The 26,632-nt window shown below is 42.0% G+C and overlaps 2 protein-coding genes across 5 annotated transcripts in view; both read left to right on the plus strand.

The window, feature by feature from the left end:
- The first annotated feature begins 611 nt into the window (after nucleotides 1-611).
- golga4 (golgin A4) lies at nucleotides 612-21,827 on the plus strand. 4 transcript variants are annotated; one of them, XM_072391193.1, is made up of 25 exons: nucleotides 612-842; nucleotides 1,788-1,865; nucleotides 3,349-3,450; nucleotides 5,959-6,027; nucleotides 6,111-6,437; nucleotides 6,535-6,582; nucleotides 6,698-6,754; nucleotides 6,840-6,938; nucleotides 7,222-7,372; nucleotides 7,474-7,664; nucleotides 8,798-8,881; nucleotides 9,222-9,369; nucleotides 9,483-9,661; nucleotides 9,871-9,969; nucleotides 10,072-10,227; nucleotides 10,578-14,362; nucleotides 14,491-14,612; nucleotides 15,467-15,597; nucleotides 15,962-16,048; nucleotides 17,719-17,739; nucleotides 17,892-17,960; nucleotides 18,297-18,372; nucleotides 20,049-20,146; nucleotides 20,987-21,073; nucleotides 21,158-21,827. In XM_072391193.1, the coding sequence occupies exons 1-25, from the start codon at nucleotides 765-767 to the stop codon at nucleotides 21,170-21,172; spliced, it is 6,357 nt and encodes a 2,118-aa protein (XP_072247294.1). In that variant the 5' UTR covers nucleotides 612-764; the 3' UTR covers nucleotides 21,173-21,827. The 4 variants fall into 4 exon arrangements, with proteins under 4 accessions (XP_072247294.1, XP_072247295.1, XP_072247296.1 ...); XM_072391194.1 differs by having other exon boundaries at nucleotides 15,467-15,534; XM_072391195.1 differs by lacking the exon at nucleotides 3,349-3,450.
- Nucleotides 21,828-23,020: 1,193 nt separating this feature from the next.
- itga9 (integrin, alpha 9) overlaps nucleotides 23,021-26,632 on the plus strand; it is a 49,647-nt gene continuing 46,035 nt past the window's right edge. The window contains exons 1-3 of the mRNA XM_072391197.1: nucleotides 23,021-23,676; nucleotides 23,927-24,054; nucleotides 25,291-25,397. Coding sequence (XP_072247298.1) covers nucleotides 23,486-23,676; nucleotides 23,927-24,054; nucleotides 25,291-25,397 — 426 coding nt within the window. The 5' untranslated portion in view covers nucleotides 23,021-23,485. The remainder of the gene's footprint in view (nucleotides 23,677-23,926; nucleotides 24,055-25,290; nucleotides 25,398-26,632) is intronic.

Raw genomic sequence — 26,632 nt, forward strand, 5'->3', positions numbered from 1 at the left:
AACAGGAAGCTGCTAAGTTGGCAACAATCTGTAACACAGCAGTTTACAACATTGAATTCAAAGAATAAAGATATTGATTCCTTTCTATATCAGGAAAAAGCAAATCCAGCACTGTTAACTTGATAGCGCATTCAATATTAAACAATTTTGATGTTTTTTTTCAAGCAAAACCATAGTAAAATGTGTTTTAACAGTGCCCTCTTTTGTTCAAACAGTGCTGTTGTATGCATCTACAGTATATGTTTTCCTTTGCTATCTGTACAAAATTGTTGCACAATTAATTTTCATATTATGAATACATATGACCTTCTCAAATTTAAATCAATTTCAACTAATACAATTGGATGTGGCAAGGTGACAGAAACATCTGAAACAAGATCTTACAAAAGCTGCAGTGTTCAAAATATTGTAAGATAAGAAAGGAATGGTCAATGTGTTATTAAGGTTTTGCACAAATATATACGTATATGTACGTATTAATAATAGCAGGACCTTTTATGAGAGATACTTGAAAAATAGCTGGGGTGCCTCCAAGGGTGGCGCTGTGGCTGATTTATCCCTCGCTGGCCCTTTAACTCTGACGTTTCAGTTTTCCTCCACGTTGGCCGCACATGCGCAGAGAGCCCTGCCACCTGCTGGAAATCAGAAACGAACGAGGAAGTCTTGTCCTGAGGATTGGATGTCTGGCTGAACAAAAACAAAATACATCTACAACGGATAGTCGGCGTCTGCTGTCCAGTTGTTAGCTACGTCAGCGTGACAAGATGTTTAAAAAACTGAAGCAGAAAATAAACGAGGAGCAGTCACCGCAGAGGAATGCGCAGTCACCTCAACAGGCCCAGGTTGGTTGCTGTTGTGCTCAGAGCTAACTGATTTACCATTTGTTTACACTACAGAGGTGCTAGCTTGGAAAACTATCTGTCGCGTCGTAGAAGTATAGTTAATGGTTTGAAATGATTGCTTATTAATGCATTGATGACCAAACCAAGAAAGCCGTCAGCATTTCGTAACTTCACTTGTTAATTGGCTCATTCGCGATCCTGTAAGTGTTAGCATTAGCCTAAAGCATTTAGTGAGCTGAGCTGCCAGTAGTTGAGAGTAATCTTCAACCGGTAATACTCGTTGTCCCAGGTAGAAAAAACAACAAGCAGCAATCAATTTTCTTCATTAGAGATAAAATACATGTTAATGTATTAAACTCTTTAATATTAAACTCTTGGATGGTATGGGCGTGACAATGTTGTTTTCTTTGGCTGCAAGTGTACGCTAGCTGTCAGTTTTATTTGACCCTTACGTATCCTGCTTGGCTCAAGCGTCTGTTATTATTATTATTTTGTTTGTTTTACACTTGCAGGACAATAGGTCAGGGAGAAAATAGTCAAAGTACCACGCAGATTTTACTGTGGAACCTCTCAGCTTCGCTCTGTCCTCACTTGATACTACACATATGATGATGTCATAATATTTTAATCCATCCCTCTCCTACTTGGAAAAAACAGGTCATACTGTGTTTTTGGAGCTCTTGCGTCATGTTTTTGCTTTGGGATACAAAACTCTATTATCAGAAACCCACCCCCTTGAAGATGTAAAGGGTTGCTATTTGTCCTTTGTTGGAAACATTTTGAAGTCATATTTGTGTTTACTCCAACAAAGGATGAGTTTTGGCTAATGTTTCTTCTCTGTGATGTTCGACCTGTAGTGTTCAGAGTTTGATCATATGGCGGTTACCACTTCTTAATAACAAAAACAACAAGAGTGTTAATACTCATTTATGTGTTTTTAATCAGATGGGCAGTGGAGACCGGCGCAGCAGCCAAACCCCCCCTTTTCATCACGACGGCACACCTTCTCCCAGTGACAGAGAGGTGAGGATGGTGTCATCCTGTGTTAGATGAATGTCTTTTTTCGCAGTATGGATACTGTATGTGCACTTATGCTTAAACTGCAGGCTGCACCCTCGTTTCCTAGCTTACATTGTGATTTTTTCTCTACCCAAAAGTAATGTTTCTGTCACCCCTCAAAAATCTGTCATGTGTTTTGCTTAATGCTCCCCAGTAACACATCAGGGCCTTCTGATGGCAGTGCCAAGAGACGAAGCACAGTTGACCAACAAGTGAAGTCAGATACCAAAAAGCGTGGGCCATTCATTTTCACTTCTTGCTCTCTATGCTGGGATTAAGTTTAATGATTAGAACAAAAGGCATTACATCTCTTCTGTGACTCCAAATCACATTAAACTGCACTCTCTGGCTGTCTTGCCACATCTTAATAATTTAGTGAGAACATATGGAACAGAGCAACATTGTAATCTTTAATCAATATTTTGGTCTTATTATATTTATAGAAATAGGTTTTGAAGGTTTTCATTGATTTAACCGCACGTTATAGGGCAATGTTCATCTTTAAGAGCATTTGGCCAGCTGTTATAAAGTGAACAAATGGCAGTGTTGGAAAATCTTATTGGTTCCTAATAATTGCTCGTTTAATGGTACAAAATAGAGTCGTTTTATCTATATGATGGTGAAACATCCTTGAACAGCTCAGCCAAATGAGATTTTCATTTAGGTACCAGGGGAAAGGCGTTGTGGCAAGGAAAAGCAGAACATTTCAGCACGTTTTTGAATAATTGATGCAACCTTCTCTCCGTGTTTTTCTGTCTCTGGTGGCCAGATATTTTACCACAGTGGATATGGGCAAGTCTATGCAAGAATTATGGTTAGTGTGTCTGTTTTAGAGCTTGAAGATGGATATTTACAGTTTTGGTGGTTTGATGTTCGGTAGAAAAATGATCTCGAAAACTCTTGTCACAACAATATTTCCACATTTTAATGACGCAAACCCAAGACTGGAATAGTGAGAATGTCTGTTAAAGTCAGGTTTCTTTACTCTGCTCTCTGGCATATCCTTAAATAAAGCACAGCTGGGTTGTTGTACCACAGGCTCATGTGCCCTCTGCTTAGAAGCTGCTGGTGGCATCGCAGCATCTGTTTTTCATCTCACACTGTGACACTTTGACATCTCTGAGAGTGCTTACTTAATTATTGGAATCTAATTTGGCTTGGTTTTGAGAAAGCTATTAAGACTTTATGTGGAGGTGTCAAACTGTTATTCATGACATTAATGTTGATCAAGTGTTTCACTTTTCAGCTTTTCTTATTTTTCTTTCAGTTCATGTAGTGTCCCCTCTGTCTCACTGTCTTCTTTCTCTTCCATCCATCCCAGCCTCCCTTGGATAGGCTGACACTCCCTCCAGCGCTATTTCACACTCATGGTGTTGTTTTTCTCATTGCTCTCTGTGTTCCTCTCCTTTCCCCACCTTTCGTCCCGTTACTGCACTGACGGCGTCAGATGCTGGCCGGGATGATAGCAGAGCCCGCTTTTCTCTCTGAGTATACTATCTTTGCTCTGGACCATTCAAATCAACCCAAAACGGCCCAGGTAGCCAGTGTGGTGAGTTTGTCCTCACTTCCTGCCTCTTCCTTCTTCATCTTTCTCCTCCTCCTCCTCCTGTCCTGTTCCTCCTTCCCGTCTTCTGCGCCTTTGGGGAATCGGTAGAGGACTGTGGCCCAAGTAGGGACAGCTTGTTCCCTGCTCTCTGTCTCCTGTTTGCTTTGGAATTAGCGACAAGAAGGCATCTCATATATAAGTTAACTCTGCATCTTAGACAAGATGTGGTGTACATTGTGGGATAGATGCTCTCTGCCCTATGTTGGTTTTTTGTCCTGCTTTTTATTGTGACAGAAGAATTAGATGCTACCCCTTTACCTTTCGGTAGCCTTAGCTGCTTGCATTTTAGACCCCTAACACCCTGTATTGTTGCCTGATGGCCTCTATCCCTTCTCCCCACCAGTCTGTTTATTTGGAGAGTTGACGGTTTCTGTGTGGGTTGGCTTTTTAAGGAGTTTGAATGTTACATTGAGTGTTAGTCCTCCAAGTGAGCAAACCTACCATATTGCCTTTGTAGGTGCCCTTGTGGCTGCTCAAAAACTAGGCGATTTGTGTATACTGTATTTGGATAAAACAAAAGGACTAGAAAACATAACACTAATTGTTATCATGTGTCATTCAAAGAATGTTAGTTTCTTCCAACAATGAACCTTCATGTTTGTGAATTACACTATTTACATTAAGTGAGTTTGACTTGCAAACACTGTCTCCAGAGCGCTGTATTTCAGTGTGTGCAGTGTAAACAGAGCTCTTGAAAAAAGGCAGCAGCTCAGTGAGGGTTTTAGACAGTGTAGAAATAAAGTTCAGGAAATATTGTTTTCATTAAGTAAGTAACGATGGTTGTTGTCGTTGACAGATTTAAGTTTTCTTGTTTTTTTTTGTCAGATGACACAATGGATGACACAAAAACTCAGATGCAGATAGACTGCATCTTTAATTTGGCTTTGCTGAAGTGAAAAGAGCTGGAGGAAATGTTCTTTGGTGTAACACACTATGATGTTACCTGAATTGGGTTAAAGTGGCAGTCAAGTTGAGTTGACAAATTTCCTTCCATCTCCACTTTTTCAGCAATTCATACCTTTATATTGTCTGTCTGGTGAAATGATCCATAAGTTGCCTTGACTGACATTTGTTAGCTTTGTTGGAAAGTTTGCAAAAATTGTGAAATAAATGCAGAGCAACGTTAATTTCTGCTGCTACTGCATTACGGCCGGGTTGAATATACTCTATGAGGCTGCGTTACAGTCGGCCGCAGACCATTGGAATAATGCCTGAGATGCAGTGAATACGCTTCTGAAGTCTGGAGAGTTTAGATCCTAGAGTCCCAATCATTTTATGTAATTAACTACAAGCATCATCTCAGCCGCTTTTCCATGTTTCAGTAACATTATGTCCTCGCATAATGTTAATGTCCGAATCCCATGTTACAAATTCCATCAAACAGTTTCATTGAAGTTGTTTTTCTCCTCCTTTTGAACATTTTATTTTAGATGTACCGACTTGTTTCGCCAGCTACGTCTGTCTGTCTGTTGTGGGTCGCAGGGCTTTGGATTCAGAACAGTTTTGGATTAGGATTTTGTCTCCTCGTGCCGTGATGCCCTGTGTTTGAGTTTGTACTACAGGAATAAAAGTGCTAAGAGCTTGGCTCACCGTTGGTGCACTGTTTCGCTCTAGTTTTCCATGAGTCACTGTTGCGTTTTTAATGTGAACGAAAATAGACGGGTGACAGCAGCAAGCATTCAAATGTGAAAACAGACTGGGTCAACTAGTTGAAGTCCACAAAGTGCAGACACCAGTGTAAGTGAGGTAAAATACCAAGGTTTTGTTTTTTGTTTTTCTTTTTTTTAAGCTGCTACACAGAAATAACCAGCCAAGTTATAATATTATTAAAAAAAAAAATTTAAAAAGTGGAACCAAAACACTCTTAATACAGAGACCTGCATTGTTAACATCTTTGTTTACTTGCAGAAGAAAAAAGAAATGAACAGGAATTAGAATATAAGTGACTACTTTGCTCAGTACTCCAGAGGAAGGAGTAACTTGGAGCTGGACAAGGGAGGAGACGATTCGCTTACTCTTTTCCTGTCTCTAACAAGTCAACTAAACCAACTAGGCTGCTAAATATTCACTGAATTCACTTATGCCTTTGTCTTCATGTAATATAAGTGCACACAGCACTGCCAAGCATCTTAATCCAAATACCAGCTCTCCTTCTTGACTTTATCTGTCTGTTTGTCTTGACCTCGTGGCTGTTTGTAGAGTAATGTTTTTAACCCCCTTTTTTTGTTTGTTTATTGTGCGGTCGAGATGCCTTCTTTTATGTATTTAACCCCTCTATTTTTCCAAGTTGCATGAGGGTACCCATTGCCCCTGCATTGCTCCCAGCAATACTAATATTGCTCCCTCCAGAGTAATCAGGGAGAGCCACGCTGGGTGTGGATGACTAACTGGCCCAGGACAAATTCACCGGCACGGCTTTTCCCTCTCTCATAATGTGGTTTCATCCTGCAGAGTGCCTCCAAAGGACCTGCGAGGTCTCCCAGAGGTAGCATCAATGGCGATGGAACGGCTTCTCCTCATGTATGTTTCATAGATCCTCTTTGATCTTCAAGTTTATTTTCTAATGCTGTTCCGCACACTGATGTGTCTGAAATTCACAACAGAGAGAGGAGTTGCAGTCATTTGCCCAGAAACTACAGCTGAAAGTTCCTTCAATGGAGTCTCTGATACGCGGTGGCGCCAGTCGGGCAGAGAGTCTGTTCCGCTCTCCGTCTAAGGAAAATCTGGTCCGAAGCCCCTCACGGGAATCGTTGACACCTTTGGGAGACAACGAGTCCCAGGGGGCCCCCGTGTATGACCCGCCTTCAGATATTGAGAGTGAAGCAGAGGAGCCATCAGGGAGTGCAGAGTCTCTCCCCAAAGAGCAGTTGTTGCACCGACTGCTTCAGGTGGAGACGAGCCTGGGGAAATACAGAGGAAAGTACTCAGAGGTGAGAGATGTTTGGCTCCTAAAGTAGCTGATGTGTTTTGTGAATTTTCATATAGCAGTGCCCCGAATAACTGTTAGTAATTTTTTTTGTCATGCAGCTGGTTACTGCATACCGAACAGTTCAGCGAGAAAAGGAGAAAACACAGGTAATTTCAGCTGTTGGCTGAACTGAATTATTAATATGATGGCTTTGGGCTTTCTTAGTGGTTTATCATCAGACATTTTTAGAAACTAATCAGATGTTCGCTTTGTCCCGCACAGGCCATCCTCAGTCAGAGCCAAGATAAAGCTCTCCGCAGGATTGGGGAGCTTCGGGAGGTGTGCCTATATGTTACGGATGAAGATAGATGTGTCTTATTTATAGGAGTTGTATCTATGCATAAACTTTCTGAATGTTTTCTAGGAGCTGCAAATGGACCAGCAGGCCAAGAAACACCTACAAGATGAGTTTGATGCAGCGCTGGAAGAGAAAGACCAGATGATCACTGTCCTCCAAACCCAGGTAAGTGCACTGGTCGTATGCACCTGCATTTACAAAAGCATGATCACTGATTTGGTATTTATAGACAAACGAGGTGAACTGAAAAAGAATGCTGTTCGAGTTAGAAAAGAGCACTCAGGAGGTTAGAAATGGCAAAAAGAATGACTTTTACTTGTAGTTATTTGGCTCACTCTCAAATGAAAAACATGTCACTGCAGAAACTGAATTGTACAAAGTTAAGAGTGTAAAACGTCATTTATTCAAAGAAGAGTTTCGTATGTGAGCTGTTTTTCCTCTCCGAAAGGTCACTCTCTTGAAGAAACGAGCCCAGGGGGTGTCTGATGTTTCGCTGCCACCTGAAGGTGAGGTCCGTCAGTCTGAGGTGGCTGAAGATTCTACATCTGCAGCACAGAGTCCCTCCAAGGTGCAGGGATTGGAGCTCGAGGTCCCTGAAGGTGAGCAAAACGTTTTGCATTGAACGATGGCTTCTCAGTTCGGGAAACTCAGACTTTTTTTTGTTTTGTTTTTAAGCCGTGCATTTTATTTTTCTGGACAGGAGAGGGCAACAGCGATCCAACCAAACATCTGGAGGCGCTGCAGAAGAGGGTGAAGAGGCAAGAAAACCTGCTGCAGAAGTGCAAAGACGTGATGCGCACGCACAAGGAGCGAAGCGCACAGCTGACCAGTGAGAATGAAACTCTGCAGGAGCAGCTGCAGGAGAGACTCCAGGAGCTGGAGAAGATGAAGGTGCCTTAAATGATTTTAACAGCAGTAATACTGGAGTGAGACTGCAGAAACGCTGTAATATCAGAACAAGTTAAACAAATCTATGCAGCTTCAGAGAATAATGCCTTTACACACAATTTCTGTGTAATAACCCAGATGTTTCTAAATGAATGAGCAGCACTCACTTGAATTTGCTGCTGGAGGAAAATGTTGTCATGAGGAGGCTTTATGAACGTGGGGCAGGGCCGAGATGCTGCAAATGACTGAGCAGTGTGTTTCGGGTAATTAATGTTGTTGCTGCAAAATGTCTGCCAGAGCCCTTACAGTCCACTGATAATGTGACTCCATTATCTCTGTGACACAGCAGATTGCTGTGGTTCTCCAGAGTCCAAACATCCAAATACTCTGGCCAAGCTCCAGAGCGAGGGTTCATGTCGTGTCAGCTTGACATGACTGAACCATTGTTTTCATTCATTTCAAAACATTTTGCTTCAGTGGTATCTTGGGCTTGTGTGGCTTGTCCTTAGCTGCTCTGATGTTTTGCTGCATGAGATAACGAATGCTTTCCCACTGTAAAGAAACTGATAATCGAGAGCTTGTCTATGACTGTAAGTTGATGTGCTTTCATTTATTTCGGTGATTTTTTCCTCTGACTCTGTTCTCTGTGTGGGAATAGGAACAGTCCGAGGTCAGGGGAAAGCAGAGGTTAACAAGCGTGAAGTCTTCTAAAGCAGCATGATGGCATCTTGTAACCCCCTGCTTCTGACAAATATCTCATAAAACAGACCATCTGTCTTTAGTTTAAGCAGCTGACAGAATATCATGCTGCTCTGTGTTTTATTTTTTTTTTCAATGCTTTTTCATCACAATACTTCAAAGATGCTCAGTCCTTTTTCACGTGTGGATCAATCAGCAAAGGAATATAGTAATCCCAACACTTCCTGTGCTGTAACCGCTGTTTAAACCGTCGTGCATCGCTACAGCATTCAGCTGCTGTCACATTGGGCTTTAATTTGGGTGAATTTGTTGGTTTAGTGGATCCGGTTTACACTCTGGTTATTTGGCTTGTGGGTGAGGCATCCGGGGAGTACAGGATATGTAATATATGACTTCTTTTTTTTCTTTTTTCTTTTTCAAATGTTTTATAATCAAAGGAACTGCATACAACAGAGAAGACCAAGTTGATCACTCAACTGCGGGATGCCAAGAACCTCATTGAACAGCTGGAGCAAGACAAGGTGGGCGATGTTTTTTTTTTTTTTTTTCTAAGACTTTCATCACATCTTGATCAAAGCTTCTGCAGTTTTGGTTGGTTACTTTTCCAGGCTGTCGTATAAAGAGGTCAGACGTTTTGAAGTCCCATGTTGTTTCTTTTAATCTCTGACCCCCGCTCTGCAGGATGAACAGCAGCTCGGGAGATCAATGTGATGGATGCTGAAAGCACTTAAAAGTCTAAGCTTAGGAGGGGTGTTAAATAGAGCGATGGTGCTTGTGAATAAAGTTGATTTATTTGTATTAAGAGTACAATTATACTGCTTACGTTTGGTTTTTCTTATTTTTCTCGGTGCTGTTTCTCAGGGAATGGTCATCGCTGAGACAAAGCGGCAGATGCACGAGACGCTGGAAATGAAAGAGGAGGAGATCGCACAGCTGCGCTCCAGGTTCCAGCTGGCCACGGCCCAGAAAGAAGAATTACAGGAACAGAAAGAAAAGGCTGAGAAATCAGGTAATCCTGAATCCCCTGAAGTCTGAAGTTGTACAGTTAAAAAAGACAAAAACATTTTTTTTAAAATCCTCTGGACATGATTATGATGGGTTTTGCTTGTTTATGTCCCAAAGCTTTCGAAGAGCTCGAACGAGCTCTGGGTGTAGCTCAGAAGGCGGAGGAGGCCAGAAAACAGCTGCAGGTTCAGCTGGAGGAGCAAGTGAGAGAGGTTGAAAGGGCCAGTGAGGAAGAGCGGAAGAGTCTTCAGCAGGAGCTCACACGAGTCAAACAGGAAGTCGTCACCATCATGAAGGTCAGAAAGTTACATCTGCAAAACAGTTTGTTATTCTGAAAAAGTCACTAATGCATTAATTATAGAAAATAACAGGAAATGGCTAAATGTTATGAGTACCGTCCATTAAACTAAATCTAAAGGCAGACAAGCATCTAAATTCTGTATACTTTTGCTGCAAGGCGATGTTATGTGTAATTTTTTAAGGATATTATCATCATTATTATTAGAAATCATCTGAAGAAAACGTGGCTCGTTTGGAGAAAGTCCACAGTGAAGCTTTGGCTGCTAAAGAAGAGGAAATGAAAGACCGAATCCGTGAAGCAGCGGTGGGTGTCAGGTGCTTTTCATTGTTTTATATTTGCAGCCCAATCAGGTGATTAAACTGATGCATTTATTTTCACACGTTTTCAAACCTTTGCGCTGTTTAGGAGCAATGCAAACGGGAGTTTGAGCAGTTATCTAAGGAACGAGAGCAACAGGCCTCTCTGGCTCTGGAGGATGCAGAGTTACAGAAAACGGCTATAAGAGCCGAAGCCGACAACAAGGTGAAGGAGATACAGCTGGAGCTGGAGACTGCAAGAACTGTGAGTTTGTTTTAACATAAATGTCTAAAATTAGAGTTGCATGATCGTGTCAAACCTGTTTACTACCAACTAGAGTACAAACTACGAGGTTTAAAACATATTTCTATATTAACTGATGGGGAAAGCATGAGTAAAGTAACATTTTATTTTTTGTTCACATTTTACAAAAAAAGCTAAACAACAAGTGCTGTAAAAGTGCCTCAGGATGGTTTCTCACACACAATCCTTTACGGGAATTAATCTTTAAATATTTGATATTCTTTTTCGAAGATCTCTTAATTAACAATGTTTTTGTAGCTGTCTCAGACTTTGTAGACTAATCCAGCTGCCTACATGTGATGTGATTGCAGAGGATATTAGAGCTGGAGAGCTCCGTGGACAAGGTCTGCCAAGATGAGTCCGGTCTGTCTCATGAATTTTCCAGTCAGCTGGATGAGCTGAAAAATAAACACAAAGAGCAAATCGCTGCATTAGAAGAAAAGCATCGGGAGCAGCTGGAAAAGCACAAAGACGCTCTAACCCAGCAACATAATGCTGCTCTTGAGGAGTTCAAGGAAAAACACAGAGTTGAAATGGAGACCCTTCTGAGAGATAAAGAGCTGCAGTTCCAGGCGCATGTTGAAGACATGAACCAGAAGACCTTAGAGAAGCTGGATGCAAAGCAGACAGAGTTGGAGGCACTTTCTGTTGAGCTTTCAGAGGTGCTAAAGAGTAAACAGCTTCTCGAGGAGAAGCTGGTCGCAGCAGAATATGCTTCAGAGTTAGCTCAGCAGGAACATGATAAAAGATTTCAAGATCAGGTGTTGAAACACAAGGACGAGCTGGCAAATCTCAAACATGAGCATAAACAGTCACTTGGGGGTATAAAGAAAACTCTGAAGGAAGAACTTAATGCGATGAAAATTGTTCTGAGGGAAAAGGAAAAGGAGTTGGAACAACGTATTCTTAAAGAAAAAACACTACAAGAGGAATCACATTCCACCGCACAAAAATTAGAAGTCAGGAATAAGGAATTTGAAGAGCTGCAGCAGAGTTTAGCGCAAGCCCAGCTTGAAAATGGGGGCCTAAAGGAATCTAATGTACAGTTGGATAAGATCTCAGATGATCTTGATCAGTGTAAGAGGGACTTGAGAGATTTGGAGCATCAGCTGGCGGTAGCTAAGAATGATTGCCAACAAAAAGAGAAGTCGCTTCAAGAACTAGAGCACCAGTTGCAAGAGACTAAAAAGGAGCTTGTAGAGAAGGAGAAGTCATACACTGCAGAGCTGAACACAAATCTGGAGGAACAAAGACGCCTCAAGAAACAGCTGGAGGGTGAAACAGCTGCCCATGAAAAGAAGCTGAAAAACATTAAGACTGAGATGGAGGCGAAGCTTAAAACGCAAGAAACAAAGATGGAAAAGTTCAAACAGAAAGCCAAAGAGATGCAGGAGAACTTTAAGAAAAAGCTTCAGCAGAATGAAGAAAACATGAAGAAGGAGCTTTCAAAGAAGGAACACGAGCTTCAACAGAAAGAGCAGCAGGTTCAAGAGAAAATTGTGGAGATGGCTCAGAAAAGTTCCCAAGGCCTAAGCAGCACAGTGTCAGAACTGCAGGCTAACCATAAGGAAGAACTCGAAAAACTGCATTCCAAACAGAAGCATGAAATTGAGGGGCTGGTACATTGCTGGGAGGAGAAGTTGGCACAGCAGGAGGAGGAACTAGTGGAGAAACACTCACTCGTGTTACAGGAGAAGGGACAGGAACTGGAAGAAATATCTCAGCAGCTTAGCAGAAGTAGAGCGGAGAACGAGCAAGTTTTGTGTGAATTGAAGGATTTAAAGGAGGGCCTGTCAATCCGAGAAACCACTGTGCAAAAGCTGCAAGAAGAACTTAACGAAGCTGCGGTCAAGCTTGAAAGTTTGTCTCAGGCTGAAGCGTTGCTGAAAGAAAAAATGGAGTCAGCAGAGAGGAACCTCAACCAGGCTTTGAGTGAGAGAAATGCCCTCCAAGACAAGCTGACCACAGCAGAGGAAGAGAACAGGGAGAGGGTAAAGACTTTATCAGATAAGTTGAGCGAAACAGAGCTACAGCTTAAAGCATTGGAAAGTTCCAGAAGTAAAGAAACTGGGGACTTGCAGAGTCGATTTGAGGAAACCTCCATTCAACTACAAGCCAAGGAGGTAGAGTTCCAGCAGCAGCTGATTGGGATCATCAGCAAAACGGACTATTACTGTAAAGAGGTTCAGTCCAAAGTAGAGTCCGCCTCGAATGAACTGCAACAACGAGTTGAATGTCGAGTGAAAGAGCTGAATGATAGACTGCTGTGTAGTCAGGACAAGGTAGGGCACCTCAAAAACTGTGTCCTCGCCAAAGCAGGAAACATTTGCACTTTAGAGGATAATCTTCGCCAGTACACAGAGGAGAATAAGAATCTATGCATTTCATTAGAACAGATGACTGCTCAGGTAAATGCTCACATGGAGCATATTGAAGCCTTAACACACGAGAGAGAGAGTCATTCTCAGTCCAACGGTGAACAAACGCGCAAAATTGAGGAGCTGAGTGAAGCGAACAGAGTCATATCAGAGAATCTGAAAACAAACCAAGTGCATATCACAGACTTGGAAAGCATTGTCACTGACTTGAAAAACCAGCTCGCAAGTAGCATAAAAGGGAAGGAGGAAGCCATAAATCAGTTGATCCAGCAGTATGAAGAGGAGAGACAACGGGCCGCAGCTCAGATGAAAGAGACCATCCAGAGATTAGAGGAGGAGAGGAAGTCTGCTTCAGAGGAGGCAGATGGGCTCAGGAACAGCTTGTCTGAGACTGAGAACAAGGCAGAGACAAAGTTCACCCAGGATGACAACACTATTAAATCTCTACAGACAAGGCTGAATGAGTTGGAACAAGAGATCTCTGAAAAGAATGAAGCTCTCCAGAGGCTAGCGGCAAGTATTGACAATCAGTCCATCAGCAAGTCTGAGTTGGACCAGGTGTTGAATGAAAAAGAGCAGAAAGTCAACAGCCTTACTGTGGAGCTTGAGAGTTGCATCAGTCGACTCGGTGAGCTTCAGGAGCAGTTAGCCTTAAAGACAAAAGAGTGCGAGCAGCTCTCGTCTGACCTCAAACAGCAACACGGCATCAGGGAGAATGAAAAGAAAGAGTTGGTGGAGCAGCTGCAGCAGATCCGGACGCAGTGCGCCCAGAATGGTCATTTGGAGCAAGAGACGGTGGAAAAACTGCAGTCCCTCGAGGAGGACAACCAGAGGTGTAAACACAAGCTTGAAAGTCAAAGGGAGGAATTTGAAAGGATGAAAGAGGAGATTATCAAGGGCAAGGAGGAGAGTCTGAGGGCAACTGAGGAGAGGTTATCTGCAGAGAGCGCTCGGAAAGTGTCCGAGCTGAAGAAGAAAGCTGAGCAAAAAATAAGTCAGATTAAAAAGCAGCTGACGACACAGCTTGAAGAAAAAGAGCAGACAATTAAGGCTCTTCAGAGTAGCCTGGAGGGAATGAAGACGAATGAAACTTTGGGCACAAAACAAACTGAAACATTAGAAGATAAGACGAAAACACTCGAGGAAGCTCTTGTCAAGCTTAAGGAAGAGCAAGAGAAGCAGATTGAACAGATTCTGAGTAATGAGAGGCTTGAGAAAGAGAGGTCTTTAGAGGAATTGAAAACCATGTATGAAGACAAGTTGAGCTCACTTCATAGAGATAACGAGCAACAAGTGGAGCTCAGAGAAACTGAATCAGCACTGAGCGAGCTTCGGGCCAAGCTAAAAGAGGCAGAGGAGGAGAATGGAAAGCTTCTTGCAGAAATGAATAATCTGAAGGAGGAGATGTGTAAGAAGGAGGCTCAGCTTGATCAGCATCGCGTCCAGACTTCATCGGAGGCTGAGGTGAAAGTGGAACGTAGCAGCATACAGCAAACCACCAGTGCCGTGGAAAACCACTCTCCTATGCAAGAGGTGGATGGTGATGAGTCTTTGCAGTCGCTCAAATACAAACTGAGTCAGATGAAGAATGACAAAGAGAAAATTCAGAAGGACTTCACCAGGTTACAGAAAGACATGCGATCCCTGAGGAAGGAGCACGAACAGGACCTGCAGTGCATAAAGAGAGAGCTGTTAGCGGAGAACGAGAAAAAGTTCAAGTAAGTCCACAGTTTACAGTCGTAGATGTAAAAATGCAACATTTTTCTTCTATGTAATTATTCACCAATGTTTTACTGTGTCACTAAATAATCAGTTCATTACCTTTTATTATTACCTGTCTTACTAGACTGGAGTTGGAGGACTTGGAAATGAAGCACAACTCTGCTATAAAGCAGTTAATGAGGGAGTTCAACACACAAATGGCGTTGAAAGAGATGGAGCTTGAAACAGCTGTGAAGGAGACGATCGGTGAGATGCAACCTGGTTATTTTGGATAAGAACCAGAGCAGCAGTGTAACAGTGGCGCTAAATATGACAGTAGCTTTCCCGTAGGGGATTTAAAGATGAAGAGAAGTTAATTTTTATACCAATGAGTTAAATATAACCTCAGATAAACAACAACACAGGCCATATTACACCGTGTTATTATTTATTTAACACAAACTGAGACAAAATGCAGAAACAGTGTGTGGAAAAGGACCTGGAAACCTTGAAGTCATTAAGACCATGAACTCATTTGGTTGCCAAACTATTCTAGAGTCAAATAGGAGTCCATCTGTGTGGCAGATAAGGCTTAACTGAAACTGGATCATACAACAGGACAATGATCCCCAGCACAGCAGCAAATCTACAACAGAATGGCTAAAAAGAAAAAAATCGAGGTATTGCAGCGATCCAGCCAAAGTCCAGACTTCAACCTGAAATGCTGTGGTAGAAGCCAACGTCCACAAACTTTAGTGAACTGAAGCAACGCTGAAAGAGAGGAGAGATTTAGAAATCCACCTCAGCAAAGTGAGAGACTGATGTCATTCACAAAAGCTTTACTTCAAGCTAAAGGTGGTTCTATGAGCTTGTGAATCGTTGCATATTCTTTGTTTTTCACACACTGCTCCTGCATTATCTCTTAGTTTTTGCTCTCATAATGACTCGGTGTGATATGCCCTTAACACACACATGCATCTTAAGACCTGGTAAAAACCAAATGGCTTTTGACACGTAAAACCTTAGAATTGAGCGAGGGTGCAGTTTCTTTTCCACGTGACTGTCGTGTCCTCATGTTTAGGCAGAGACTCAGGCTTATTCTTTTTCTTTTCTCGACCCAGCCAAGGCCCAGGCTGTTGAAGCCGAGCTCATCGGTTCCCATCATGATGAAGCCAGTCAGCTGCGGAAGGTGATTTCCCAGAAGGAGGATGATTTGCACAGAACTGTTCAGAAATATGAGCAAGTAATACAGGTATAGTTTAAAAAAAAAGAAAGAAAAGAAAGTAAGCTTAAAACATATTTTCCTAAAGGCCAAATTTTATGGGTTTACTGTGGAAGGGGAAACCACACCCACCATAATGCTCCAAAGCAGCTGCCCACCCTTGGTCTAAAGCAGACTTGGGTACCCCATCTTTTTCATGTCATTGCATCATATTAATGACCTAAAAGCAGACGATGACTCAGGTCTCATCAAACAGTAGAGCTGTTAAAGTCTGGTTTCGTATTGAGCCCTCTGAGACCATTTGGGAGGTTTTAAATACTTAGGTTGTGATGCAGAGATGACACATAGGAAATGACTCTGATATTTTTAAAGTAAGTAATTAATTTCTTTTCAGAATCGAGAGGAGGAGATGGGAGACAGAGTGTGGCAGGTTCAGAAACAACTGGAAGAACTGCAAACGCGCGGCCAGGACACTACGGAGGTAAAAAAACGTGTCTGACCCACGGCTTCATGCTGTATTCTGACCCACGGCTTCATGCTGTATTCTGACCCACGGCTTCATGCTGTATTCTGACCCACGGCTTCATGCTGTATTCTGACCCACGGCTTCATGCTGTATTCTGACCCACGGCTTCATGCTGTATTCTGACCCACGGCTTCATGCTGTATTCTGACCCACGGCTTCATGCTGTATTCTGACCCACGGCTTCATGCTGTATTCTGACCCACGGCTTCATGCTGTATTCTGACCCACGGCTTCATGCTGTATTCTGACCCACGGCTTCATGCTGTATTCTGACCCACGGCTTCATGCTGTATTCTGACCCACGGCTTCATGCTGTATTCACCAGGTCACGAAACATCTGCGGCCGCAGTTACAACTGAGCAATGTATTTTGGACACTTTAATTTCACACAGATGTCAAAAAAGCCACGTCTGTTGCCATTTCAGCCCAATTACAGACGGGACTCGGGGTAGAGATTGATACGATTTCTGTGGTGATTCTGTTTAAGTCGTAAGTCACTTCCCTCTGGCTGCATTAAGCAGCAATGGCCATATGAAATAATTCTTTTTCACCTTCCCTCCGGGACGAAGCTCGAGTCTGATGGAACCATTAGCAATTCTGGATGACGGCCTAATCCAGATGCATTTTTCTGTTCATACCAACAGTCTGTCCAGACCTATTGAGATATCTTTTTCTTTGTGTCGCTTCGTAATTGAAGGACTCCTCAAAAGAGCTCGGGTGACAGTTTACTTACCAGCTCCCCTCTGATCGGTGCCTTGCTGCAGTCTTGTGGCGGCTCTCCAAAGAGCTCCGGATGCTATGAGGCGCATTTGAATCACTCAGGAATGCTCTCCTCAGAAAACAGAGACTGTGAGGCAGCAGCCAGCCTCAGTCCCTGTTCTCAATTATCATCCTACGAGGTGATTCTACGCTTTAGATTTATACTACAGCAACACGCACTTGCAAGATGTGCACACGGGAAACAGGCCAGCTTGGACTCCAGGGAGACGTCTCCTGGTGCTACAGGACCCTTGCGTTGATTCTTTTACCTTTTTGCACACGTCTATTTTTTTACAGACAAACACAGAGAATTATGCTGCTCTCTTAAGCTGCATTTTTCCCAGCTGAGGTAATACCTTTTTTTCTGGGGGTATTGTTTAACTTAAGGCTCACAGAGATGGGCCTCGAAAAGCATTCTTCACACACACTGTGGCTCAACATGTCTGTACATAAAGACAGAAAACCAACACTAGAGGCTACTTTAGTCAGCCCAGTCTGACACCCAATACTGCAAAGTTCTGTTTGTGACTCTTAATCTTTCTTCTTCAATCCCAGTAAAGAAATGTAGGATGATTTCCTATAGCATCTAGATACAGGAGTTTCAGTGAATGCTACACTCATGATGGGCTCTTGTTATGTCAGGGAGTTCAGCAGCCTGTGTTTTTTGTAGCTTTTAGAAGACAGTTGAGCTGAATAAGCAATGTCTGTTATTTTTGTTCAAGTATGTTTTTGTTGTCGTCTTATTGGTTGAGTCATGATTTGCTGCTCGTTTGATTAGGTTTACTCAGTAGTTGTGTTTTTCAGACTAATCTGCACATACATTTGTTATGTTCTAACGTATCATGTCTGTGTGTTTGTGTGCACAGATGACTCCAGAGGACTTACAGGTATGTTTGTAGTTTTAGTTCCTCTCTTCCTGCTATTCAAGCATCACAATGCAAACGATTGTTCGATCCAGTAAAAGAATACAGAGCCACGTTTGTGCTCTTAGTTTCTGACTTCAGGAGGAGACATTTATCTTCTGTCCCCTTTGACGCAGGCTCAGCTCGCTGAGAAGACGTCTCTGCTGAGTGACGCTCGGCTGAAGGAGCAGGAGTTTGTCGTGAAGGTGAGTGTCGGACCTGCTGTACTGTCTTCGGCGGGAAAACCGAATAAATTCCTTCCACTGTATTCCCAGAAATCCATGGCTTCCAGCAATAGCAGCTACTGCTCTCCTACTGCATCGACTTAATTGCACAACACATCTGTTTACATTTGGTTTAACCCTATAAACAATCAGATCTCCCACAGGTTTCTCACACACGCCATTATTCTCACAAACATTCTCTGAGGATGACCAGCAGAAGGCTTAATATGTCCCAATCCACAATTAGGGTAAATGCATAGAATTAACCCACAGGGGTCAGAAATAATCTGTGCACGCCTTTGTGTTTCTCCACGCTAGATTCACTCGCTCGAGGACAAGATTAAATTTCTCCACCGCAGCACTGTTGTAACTCATCTCGGGAGCACGTTCAAAGGTAATCTCGACACCATGAATCACTTAGTTCTGCTTCTTGGTCCAGTTTCCTTTCAGATGAGCACAACAAAGATGACATGCATAACTCCTGAAAACCATTCATTACCATGGGAAAGTGTAATGTATACTGCTTCTATTCTACTTCTTACAGCAATCATCCCAAAAATGATTATATGTTGTGTTAACACTTGCAGCTTGTAGTAAATACTGAACCTCCCTTTGAAGGAATCTCTTTTGCATCGTCTCGTTCAGCTGCTCTTCTGAGTACATTTCGGTCAACCGAGCTGGATTGTAGGCTTGTATGTAAACACAAGAGCTGTGGTTGTAATTTGGGTTTGGTTCAGGTTAGAGTCACTGTTTGAGGAAGTACATAACGCCACTGTGGTGAAGGTTGGGGAAAATGTCAAGGGACTAAATGTAAGTCAATGCAGTATCTTCAAGTAAATCATCAGCCTAACATGGTGCTTCAGAGTTGGTGTTTAGAGAGATGGAATGAGTGCTGCTCTCATATTAGATCTGCCCCGCTGGTGTAATCCGGAGTATCTTCTGTTAGGGTGGGAGCAATAAAGAGGCCATCTTAAAATGTAATGCGTTTTGCAGACTTTGGGTCTAAAATTCCGGCAGCACACAAGACTACTTGAATCCCCTCTCCATAGCAAATAGTAGATCCAACCTAATAACCTACTTTCTTGTGTATTTCCTTAGGATTACAACACTAAGTCAGACCGCTTCCCACTCAATGGGGGCTCTGTTAAGCCTCATAATGCCACCTGGAGCAATGATTTTAGGCAGAGGGCCGGTCAGAGGGGGTGTTGATAGCTGGTTTCATGTCTGTAGATGTGTGACTGGTGGGATGGCAGCTCAGATCAGGCTCAACAAGGTCAAGAGGGTAAAGGTTGGAGGATTTATTGGTGACGTGTTAATTCAAGTCAGAGATCAGGGAGTTGCTTGCTCTCCTCTATCACCTTTTCTTTCGCTCTAATCGCACAGTCGGTCTTTGAATTTATTGATGTTTGATCATTTCTCATAAACAGAAAGCAAGAGGGTGCTGTTGCTTGTTAAAGACCTGATGGGGATATTTCATTGGTAGGAACTGTAGCCTAAGTGTTACCAGCCCCGTCCAAGCTGTAAACAGTCGTTCCCATTCATAGTTTGGAGTGAGATAATGGTGTTATTGCTCTGGGCAGAGAATTAAAACATTCACCGATCACCTCTTGCGGTTTAAAGTGCTCATGCTGGGACTTGCCATTCTTTCCTCTACTTACGGCTGGTGCTTAATTTTTGAATCCATACCTGTGTAAAAGGGGCTTCTGTTTGTGGTCTCTTTCACAAACACGTGTGTTTGGGAGGAGAATTGAAGGCTAGCTTTCAACATGCAAACCAAATGAGCAGCATTCCAAGACTTTGTCCTGCTTTATATCGCATAGCAATATTTTCTCTTTTCTTCCTTAACCAAGGCAAGAGACTCCTGGATGTTTTCAGTGGTGTTTGTCTGTCAGTGAGATCATGCAAAGGCTACCAAGACTTTTTTTCTGAAATAAGATGTAAAACATGGGCAAAGAATATTAATTGAATTAGTTTCAGGGTGCTCACTGGTATCACTGTGCTAGATCTTTTTGAATGTGTCACATTCTTCATACAGTATTCTTTGAATTTGGCTGTTCTTGCTTGTTGCAGACCCTGGGATCAACACCCCCGACGCTTTCTCAGAACCCACTGAGATGGAGTACCTGAGGAAAGTGCTGTTTGAATACATGATGGGACGGGAAACTAAAGTATGCTTTTCTTTCTTACATTTTAAGTTTGATTACAAGGAGTTGAGTCCTTTTGTAAGTGCAGCCTTCACGCTGATAAATCTGGTTTACAGTGACAACACCAGCTAGGACTCTGACTGTTTATACGCAACAGGCTGATTGGTGGATACATTAGAATGCTGTCGTTCAGTTAAACCAAACGATTTTAAAACCACCCAACTGAAAACGCAGTTGATCAGAGCGAGAAGTGACGCATCACTTCCGCTTTCAAACAGATGACCTTCATCTGCTTCACAAACCGAGACCATAAAAGTCATTTTGTGTCCAGTCTTGTGTTTCGATAATTAACAGTGATCTCTCTCTAATTGAGTGTGCTGTTGACTTGGTCCTAAAGTCAGCGGGATTTTCCCTGCTTCTCAGCAAACAGTTACTCTTTATGGCAACATGGCAGACCTCCCCTGTGTGAAGGATGTCCTTCAGGCTGCCTGAGAGCACATGCATCTTGCATGACGCAGATTTGCCATTTAAAGCCATGCTGGCCTTGTTTAGTGTTAGTCAAGTGGTTGGGTTTCCTACACAGCAGCCCTGTTTCTGATTATCTCCTGTGTTTATTGGAAAATGCATGCTCCCTGGCAGATGGGCCTGGAGTTGATTATGGAGACGGTTTTCCTTCTCTTTTTGTGCTTGTGTGTATGTTTGAGTTAAGTTGATAAGTTGATTGTGTGACTCTGTCAAAGGTAGTAGTTACCACATCTTGTTTTTATGAAATGGATATTATATTTTGTGCGACTGATTTAGATGAAACATGTAACAAATTTATTAATTGTCTGCCTTTTTTTTTCCCTTTTTATCCATCTGCAGACAATGGCCAAAGTGATTACCTCGATTCTCAAGTTTCCACCTGACCAAGCACAGAAGGTTTTGGACAAAGAAGATTCAAAAACAGTTGTAAGCATCACTTGCATTAGCTCACATGTCCAGCTTGGCGACTCCATCTGTATTTCAATAAACTTCATATTCATCTCTCCGCAGCCATGGTTACGATGAGGGTTTGATTTGGGTACTTCTTGATGAAGATTTGCTGCTACTGCTGCTGAGGGAGAAGACTGCCATGGAATATATCAAACCATTCGCTCAGTATCTGGTGTCTTTTTATGTATATGTATGTTTGGGAGTGTGTGTGTGTGTGTGTGAGCTCATTCTGGGGCATATGTGTGACGTGTGATAAAGTATGTGTGAAGACATATAAAAGGTATAAGGGGAATTAGAGATTTTGACAGAAACACAAATCTTCCATAATCCTCGTTGACTTAAAATTTAAGTTTCTTAATTTATGTTTTAGATGAAGATACATGGTTTCCCTCCTGTTTTAGAATTTGTTTATACAGATTGGCTTGTGCAATAAATGGTATTATCACATACTGATGCTGACGGTCAGTTGATTTTTTTAGGATTCTGTGTGGTGTCATCGTTTAAATCGCTTCCTCTGTAAAACTGTAAACGACCCTTTAAACTGTGCACTCGTACCACTAAGATGTTGACTTCTGGACCTTGTTTGTTCATCACAGCTTTTTTTACGCTTTATAGTCTACACTGACAGAAACCCCAAAACACAAAAGTGTAAATTGTATTATGAGAAATAAAACTGTACTATAGGGCACTTGCTATACATTTTCAGACTAATTAAATCTTATTTACGAAACACCTTTTGTCGGTTTTTATTTGGATCATCGCACAGATTTTGGGCTTATTTCATTCCCTGGTTTTACTGGGTCAGGTCTGCAAAAAGCTTCTTTTAAAAGGGGAACCTGGAACTTGGACATCACAACAAATCTGCCTTATAAAGATGTTAGGAAGTGGGTTACAAACTGTACTTCTAAAAGGGGAACCTTTGGTTTTCCTGTTATTGTCATTTTGTCTGTGTTTTTCTTTCTTGGTCCCAACAACCAAATGTTGCAAAAGATCCTGCGTGATGGTTCAACGGTATGGATGCTGAATTTGACCATTATCTCTCTTTGAATGTGTGCAAGTCCCAGCATTACTGCTGGATAATACATAGACATTGTACAATAAGACAAAGTTGTTATTGCACATCGCTAAAATTCCTAGAGATGTTAGAAGACATGCCCATTTTTTTTTCCAAGCTTTTACCAAAAGCTTTTTTTTTGTTGTTGTTCCTCTAAAGAAAAGTGAGGACCCAAAAAAAGTGTATTTTAATTCATCCGTCATTATCTGGCATAACTCTCTTGATTTATGGCAGTTGCATGTTGGAGTGAGGCTTGACTGTCATATTAGTTGAGCCACATATAAAAATAGCAGCACAATTTGAAAAAAAACAGCCTTTTAGAGTCAGAATGCACACTGTGCAATGTATTTTACGAAGAAAAGTGAATATGCAGATTTGAAACAGCGCAGAAGACAAATTTATAAATGAATATTTATTAAACACAGTTTAACCTGAGCAATCCTATGTCTAAGTTTGACTGTAAGGGGCTCAACAACAGATATGCACTAGTCAGACTGTCAGTATGTAAAAATGTGTATACACAATATAGTGTAACTATTCCTATATGTGTATATATACAATGGATGGAGCTCCAGTCTGCTTTTCCACAAATATTTACATTACACAGCGATTCCTCAATTAGACAAAACTGATCAATTGAGAGGTAGAGATCATTTTTTGTCTATTTTTAAGTCTTTCCATGTTGGGTTTCTTGAGACGGTGTACTCCTGCCACTTTCTGTTTATATAAACTGTAAAAGCACCGTCATACCTGGAGCTGAGAGGTACCGTTAGATGGCAGCAATGCGCGCTCGTCTCCCGTTTTCGTTGAGTTGAGCCCCAATAAAGCCCACGGGTGAAATGTGATGCTTTGCGCCTGAAAACCGTTCTCGTCTCTCCATGACCGCGTTGTGAGTGTCCGTGGACCATAGTAAAAACGCGCGTTCCGGTTCGTCTTTTCGTGTTAAAAGCCCTACTTCCCTTCCATTGCCGTAACGACGGCTCAGGCAAACACCATGCTTTTATTTTGAGCTAAACTTCTCTCATTTCCAGCATATCACTTGTTAACTAGACAACCGACTGCATTTATCTCCGCGACAGGGAGCTTGCAAGCAACAACTTTCCCAGTTTGACACAGAATGGAGAGAAGCTGACGCACTGTTATTTTCCCGGACCGTTACCTTTGCTCCTCAAGCTTTTGCTCATGCCATCACAGCCTGTAGGCTGTGCCATACCAGAAAGAGAGGATTTTTTGTGACAGTTTGACCACTGAAGAGCTGACAGTTATTTCTTTTTTTGTTTGTTTGTTTTGTTTTTGTTTTTGTACTTCTGGACACTTTAACCGCGTTATTACGCATGATGCGCAAAGGGATGGCTCCTCCGCCAAGGCACAAAACGGGATTACATCATATTTTTTATGTTTTTCTCTCCATTTCAGTGGCTTCTTCTTACAATATAGACTTAGAACACCCATTGGTGTTCCGTGGACCGAATTCTAGTTTTTTTGGCTACTCTGTGTTGGAACATTATCATGACAACACACGCTGGTTAGTGTCATGTTCTAAAGTTCCTGGGAAGGTCTTTATTTCATCCCAGTGATGTAATGAATTTGTTCTTGTTTAAATGTCTCAAGAGTCCGACTTGGGTTAAGATCCAGATCATTTAAAGCATGTTTATGTTCCTCATTTGATTCCATGTTGGCAGCGTGGTTTTCTCTTTTTGTTTGAAATTTATATTGACCTGAATTTAAGCTTTAGTGAGTTGGTTCTGTCGCTTCCTCTCCCCTCCTCTGCGCAGGGTAATAGTAGGGGCACCCAGGGCAAACTCCACGTACAGCAGCTCTGTGCACTCTCCTGGAGCTGTGTATAAGTGTCGAGTTCACAGTAACCCAGAGCGCCGCTGCACAGAGATGGATCTGGGAAGAGGTTAGTCACCACAACCCGCAGCATCAACACATCTTGTCGTAATGACATATTTACGGACTACAATGCGTGGACTCATGCACAACAGCATTAAAAGTTCACAATATAGTGCAATAGAGTCCACACAAATGTAAAGTCACTTTGAGGGCTTTTCTGCTGTTTTTTCTTGTCCGTTTTATGCATAAAAGGCTCCACGCCAATCATCTGTTTTGTTTTATCAGCCTTACACTGCACCTAACTGCCCTCAGTTGTTTTGTTTCAAATCCCTGGACTTTAATATGGAGACATGCAAAAATCGAGAGGGTTCTGTGTGCAGAGGTACATAAATATTTTTGATTGATATGATTTATGCCTCTGCTAATATTTTCCAACCATGTCAGCCAAAAAGTTGACCTTGCCCCCCCCCAATTAATCTTTGTGTCTCAATCTTCTGCACGGTGCAACTCTTCACACCTCTCTGTTGGTGTTAGAAGTTTTTATTTTTAAAGTTTGATTTTCTCTTAGGCAATATGTTTGAAATAAACAGTTGAAAAAGCTTTTATTATATTCTTTTATCCATCAAAGTGGAAAAAAATAGATACGGTATTGCTTTTCTTTTCTTTTCTTTTCATTTCTTTACTTCTTTTTTTGCGACTAGCCTTAAACGTCAAAGCAAAGCGCCAATTCTCTCCAGTGCATGTGTGCACAGTTTTTCTTGGCACGAGCTGGTTAAGCTACTCCAAGTTCTACTGTGGATTAAGGCTTTCTCATCATGACAGCCTGGATCCATGTAACCCCAGACTGACTCAGTGATGTGGAGATCATCTACTCCTTGTTACTGAAGATGATGTTTTTTTTTAATGTAGGCATAAATCTTTGAGGTTTTTTGCTATGCTGTTGAATGAACATGTTACCAATCAGATGGCTTTCTGAAGATTTTGCATAATGGAGAGTCTTAATATGCGAGATGTCTTTGTGCGGGACTCTACAGTATCTTGTTTATTGAAATAATCTTAATTTTTAGTGCTAAGAAAACCCTGAAAAAGACTACATGTATACATTTAAACTTATGTCGGTGTATGTCATAAGTAAATGTAAAATATTTTGACTCATAGTTTTGGTTGTTACATGAAAATCCATATCACAGTTAGAATAAATACAGTGTGAAACTCAAAAGGCTGACAATAGTTAACAAGGAACTCATTCCAAGACATCCTCCTGATGACTAAACATCTGCAAACTGCTCTCATTGTCTTTCAGGAAACAAGCGGAGAGAGTCGTGCGGGAAGACGTGCCAAGGAGACAGGGATGATGAGTGGATGGGGGTCAGCCTTGCCCGCCAGGACAGAGCCAATGGCAAAATACTGGTGAGTTCAGAGACACGGCACCACTGTTGTTTCAGACATTTGTTTAATGTGAACCATGTATGCTTGTAAAAACAAACTGGTTTATACCCACATCATTGTTGCAAATGTCTTCCCATGAACCGCACTGTTAAACCACAGCTGGTCCCAACATTACTCTCTTGCTCTGATTTAAAAAAAAAAGGCCATTATTTCCATTCTGTTACAGCCTTACAAGCTGTGACAGGCACAAGTAGAAAATAAAATAATTTGAATTAAGGATCCTGAATGACTTTTCGCAAATTCAAAGCTGGAATAACAATTGAAGCCAGACAGGTTTGGAAGCTGGTGCAAGTTACATAACTCAGTGAAATTTTTACCTCGTGTGCAGAGCTGCAAGAGTCAGATGAAACTTCTTTTTTTTTCTTCTGTTAAAGAAGATTGTTTAATAAAGTAAAAGGGGAGCATGGTTTAAATACATCAGAGTGGCACTAATCCCAGACGTGCTTGGCTAAGTGTTTGCACAGAGATCATAGGGCTGTGTTTGTTTAGCCTTCAGCCCCGCTGTGGTGGTCCCATCTATGAGCAGCCATTCATTAAATATTAACTCTCATCTCCTGTAGTGGGCAGTGAGCAAACTTGTGCGCTTTGCAGGACATTTTGTTGTCCTCTGGTTTGCTGGCAACTTTTTGAGCCCCTCGTGACAGGCGTGAATATCTGTTGCTGATTGATTTTTGAAAAAAGTAAAAACTAGTTTCTCTCTCTGAAGACATCCAGATCACTTTTGATATGTCCAACATTCTTCTCAGTGCCTTTGTTTGCGGTCCATTTACATCATGCCTTGGTGGAATGTGCTGGCATGATTTTCAAACCAATGTCCTCAGCCTTCCTCCTCAGTCTATCTGTAAAAGCTTGAGAAGCTCTTGGAGTTGTCATTTTTGGGAATGTGAGCATCGAGCTGTGTAACAACAAAGCTTTAGCTGCGCGCTCTTCTGGCAGGGTTCTGATAAAACATAGGAGGTGGCTTTCCAAAGCCACACGTTGCTGTGCTTCTCCAAAGCACGGATTCTTTTTTTTTTTTTTCCTTTTTTTAAAAATCTCTATTGAATAGACTCACCAGAGGGAAACGGCTGTTTAGCAGATGTGTACAGTGGTGATTTCATCTGTGCTCTCTGTTTCTGTCAGTAAAGGCCTTGTTTGTGATGACTAAGCTCTTTCAAACCAAACAGGAACAGAACAGCAGTACAGGCTTCATTCTC

The sequence above is a fragment of the Leuresthes tenuis genome, unplaced genomic scaffold, assembly GCF_036924035.1.
Source record: "Leuresthes tenuis unplaced genomic scaffold, fLeuTen1.0.hap1 SCAF_8, whole genome shotgun sequence".
NCBI lineage: Eukaryota > Metazoa > Chordata > Actinopteri > Atheriniformes > Atherinopsidae > Leuresthes > Leuresthes tenuis.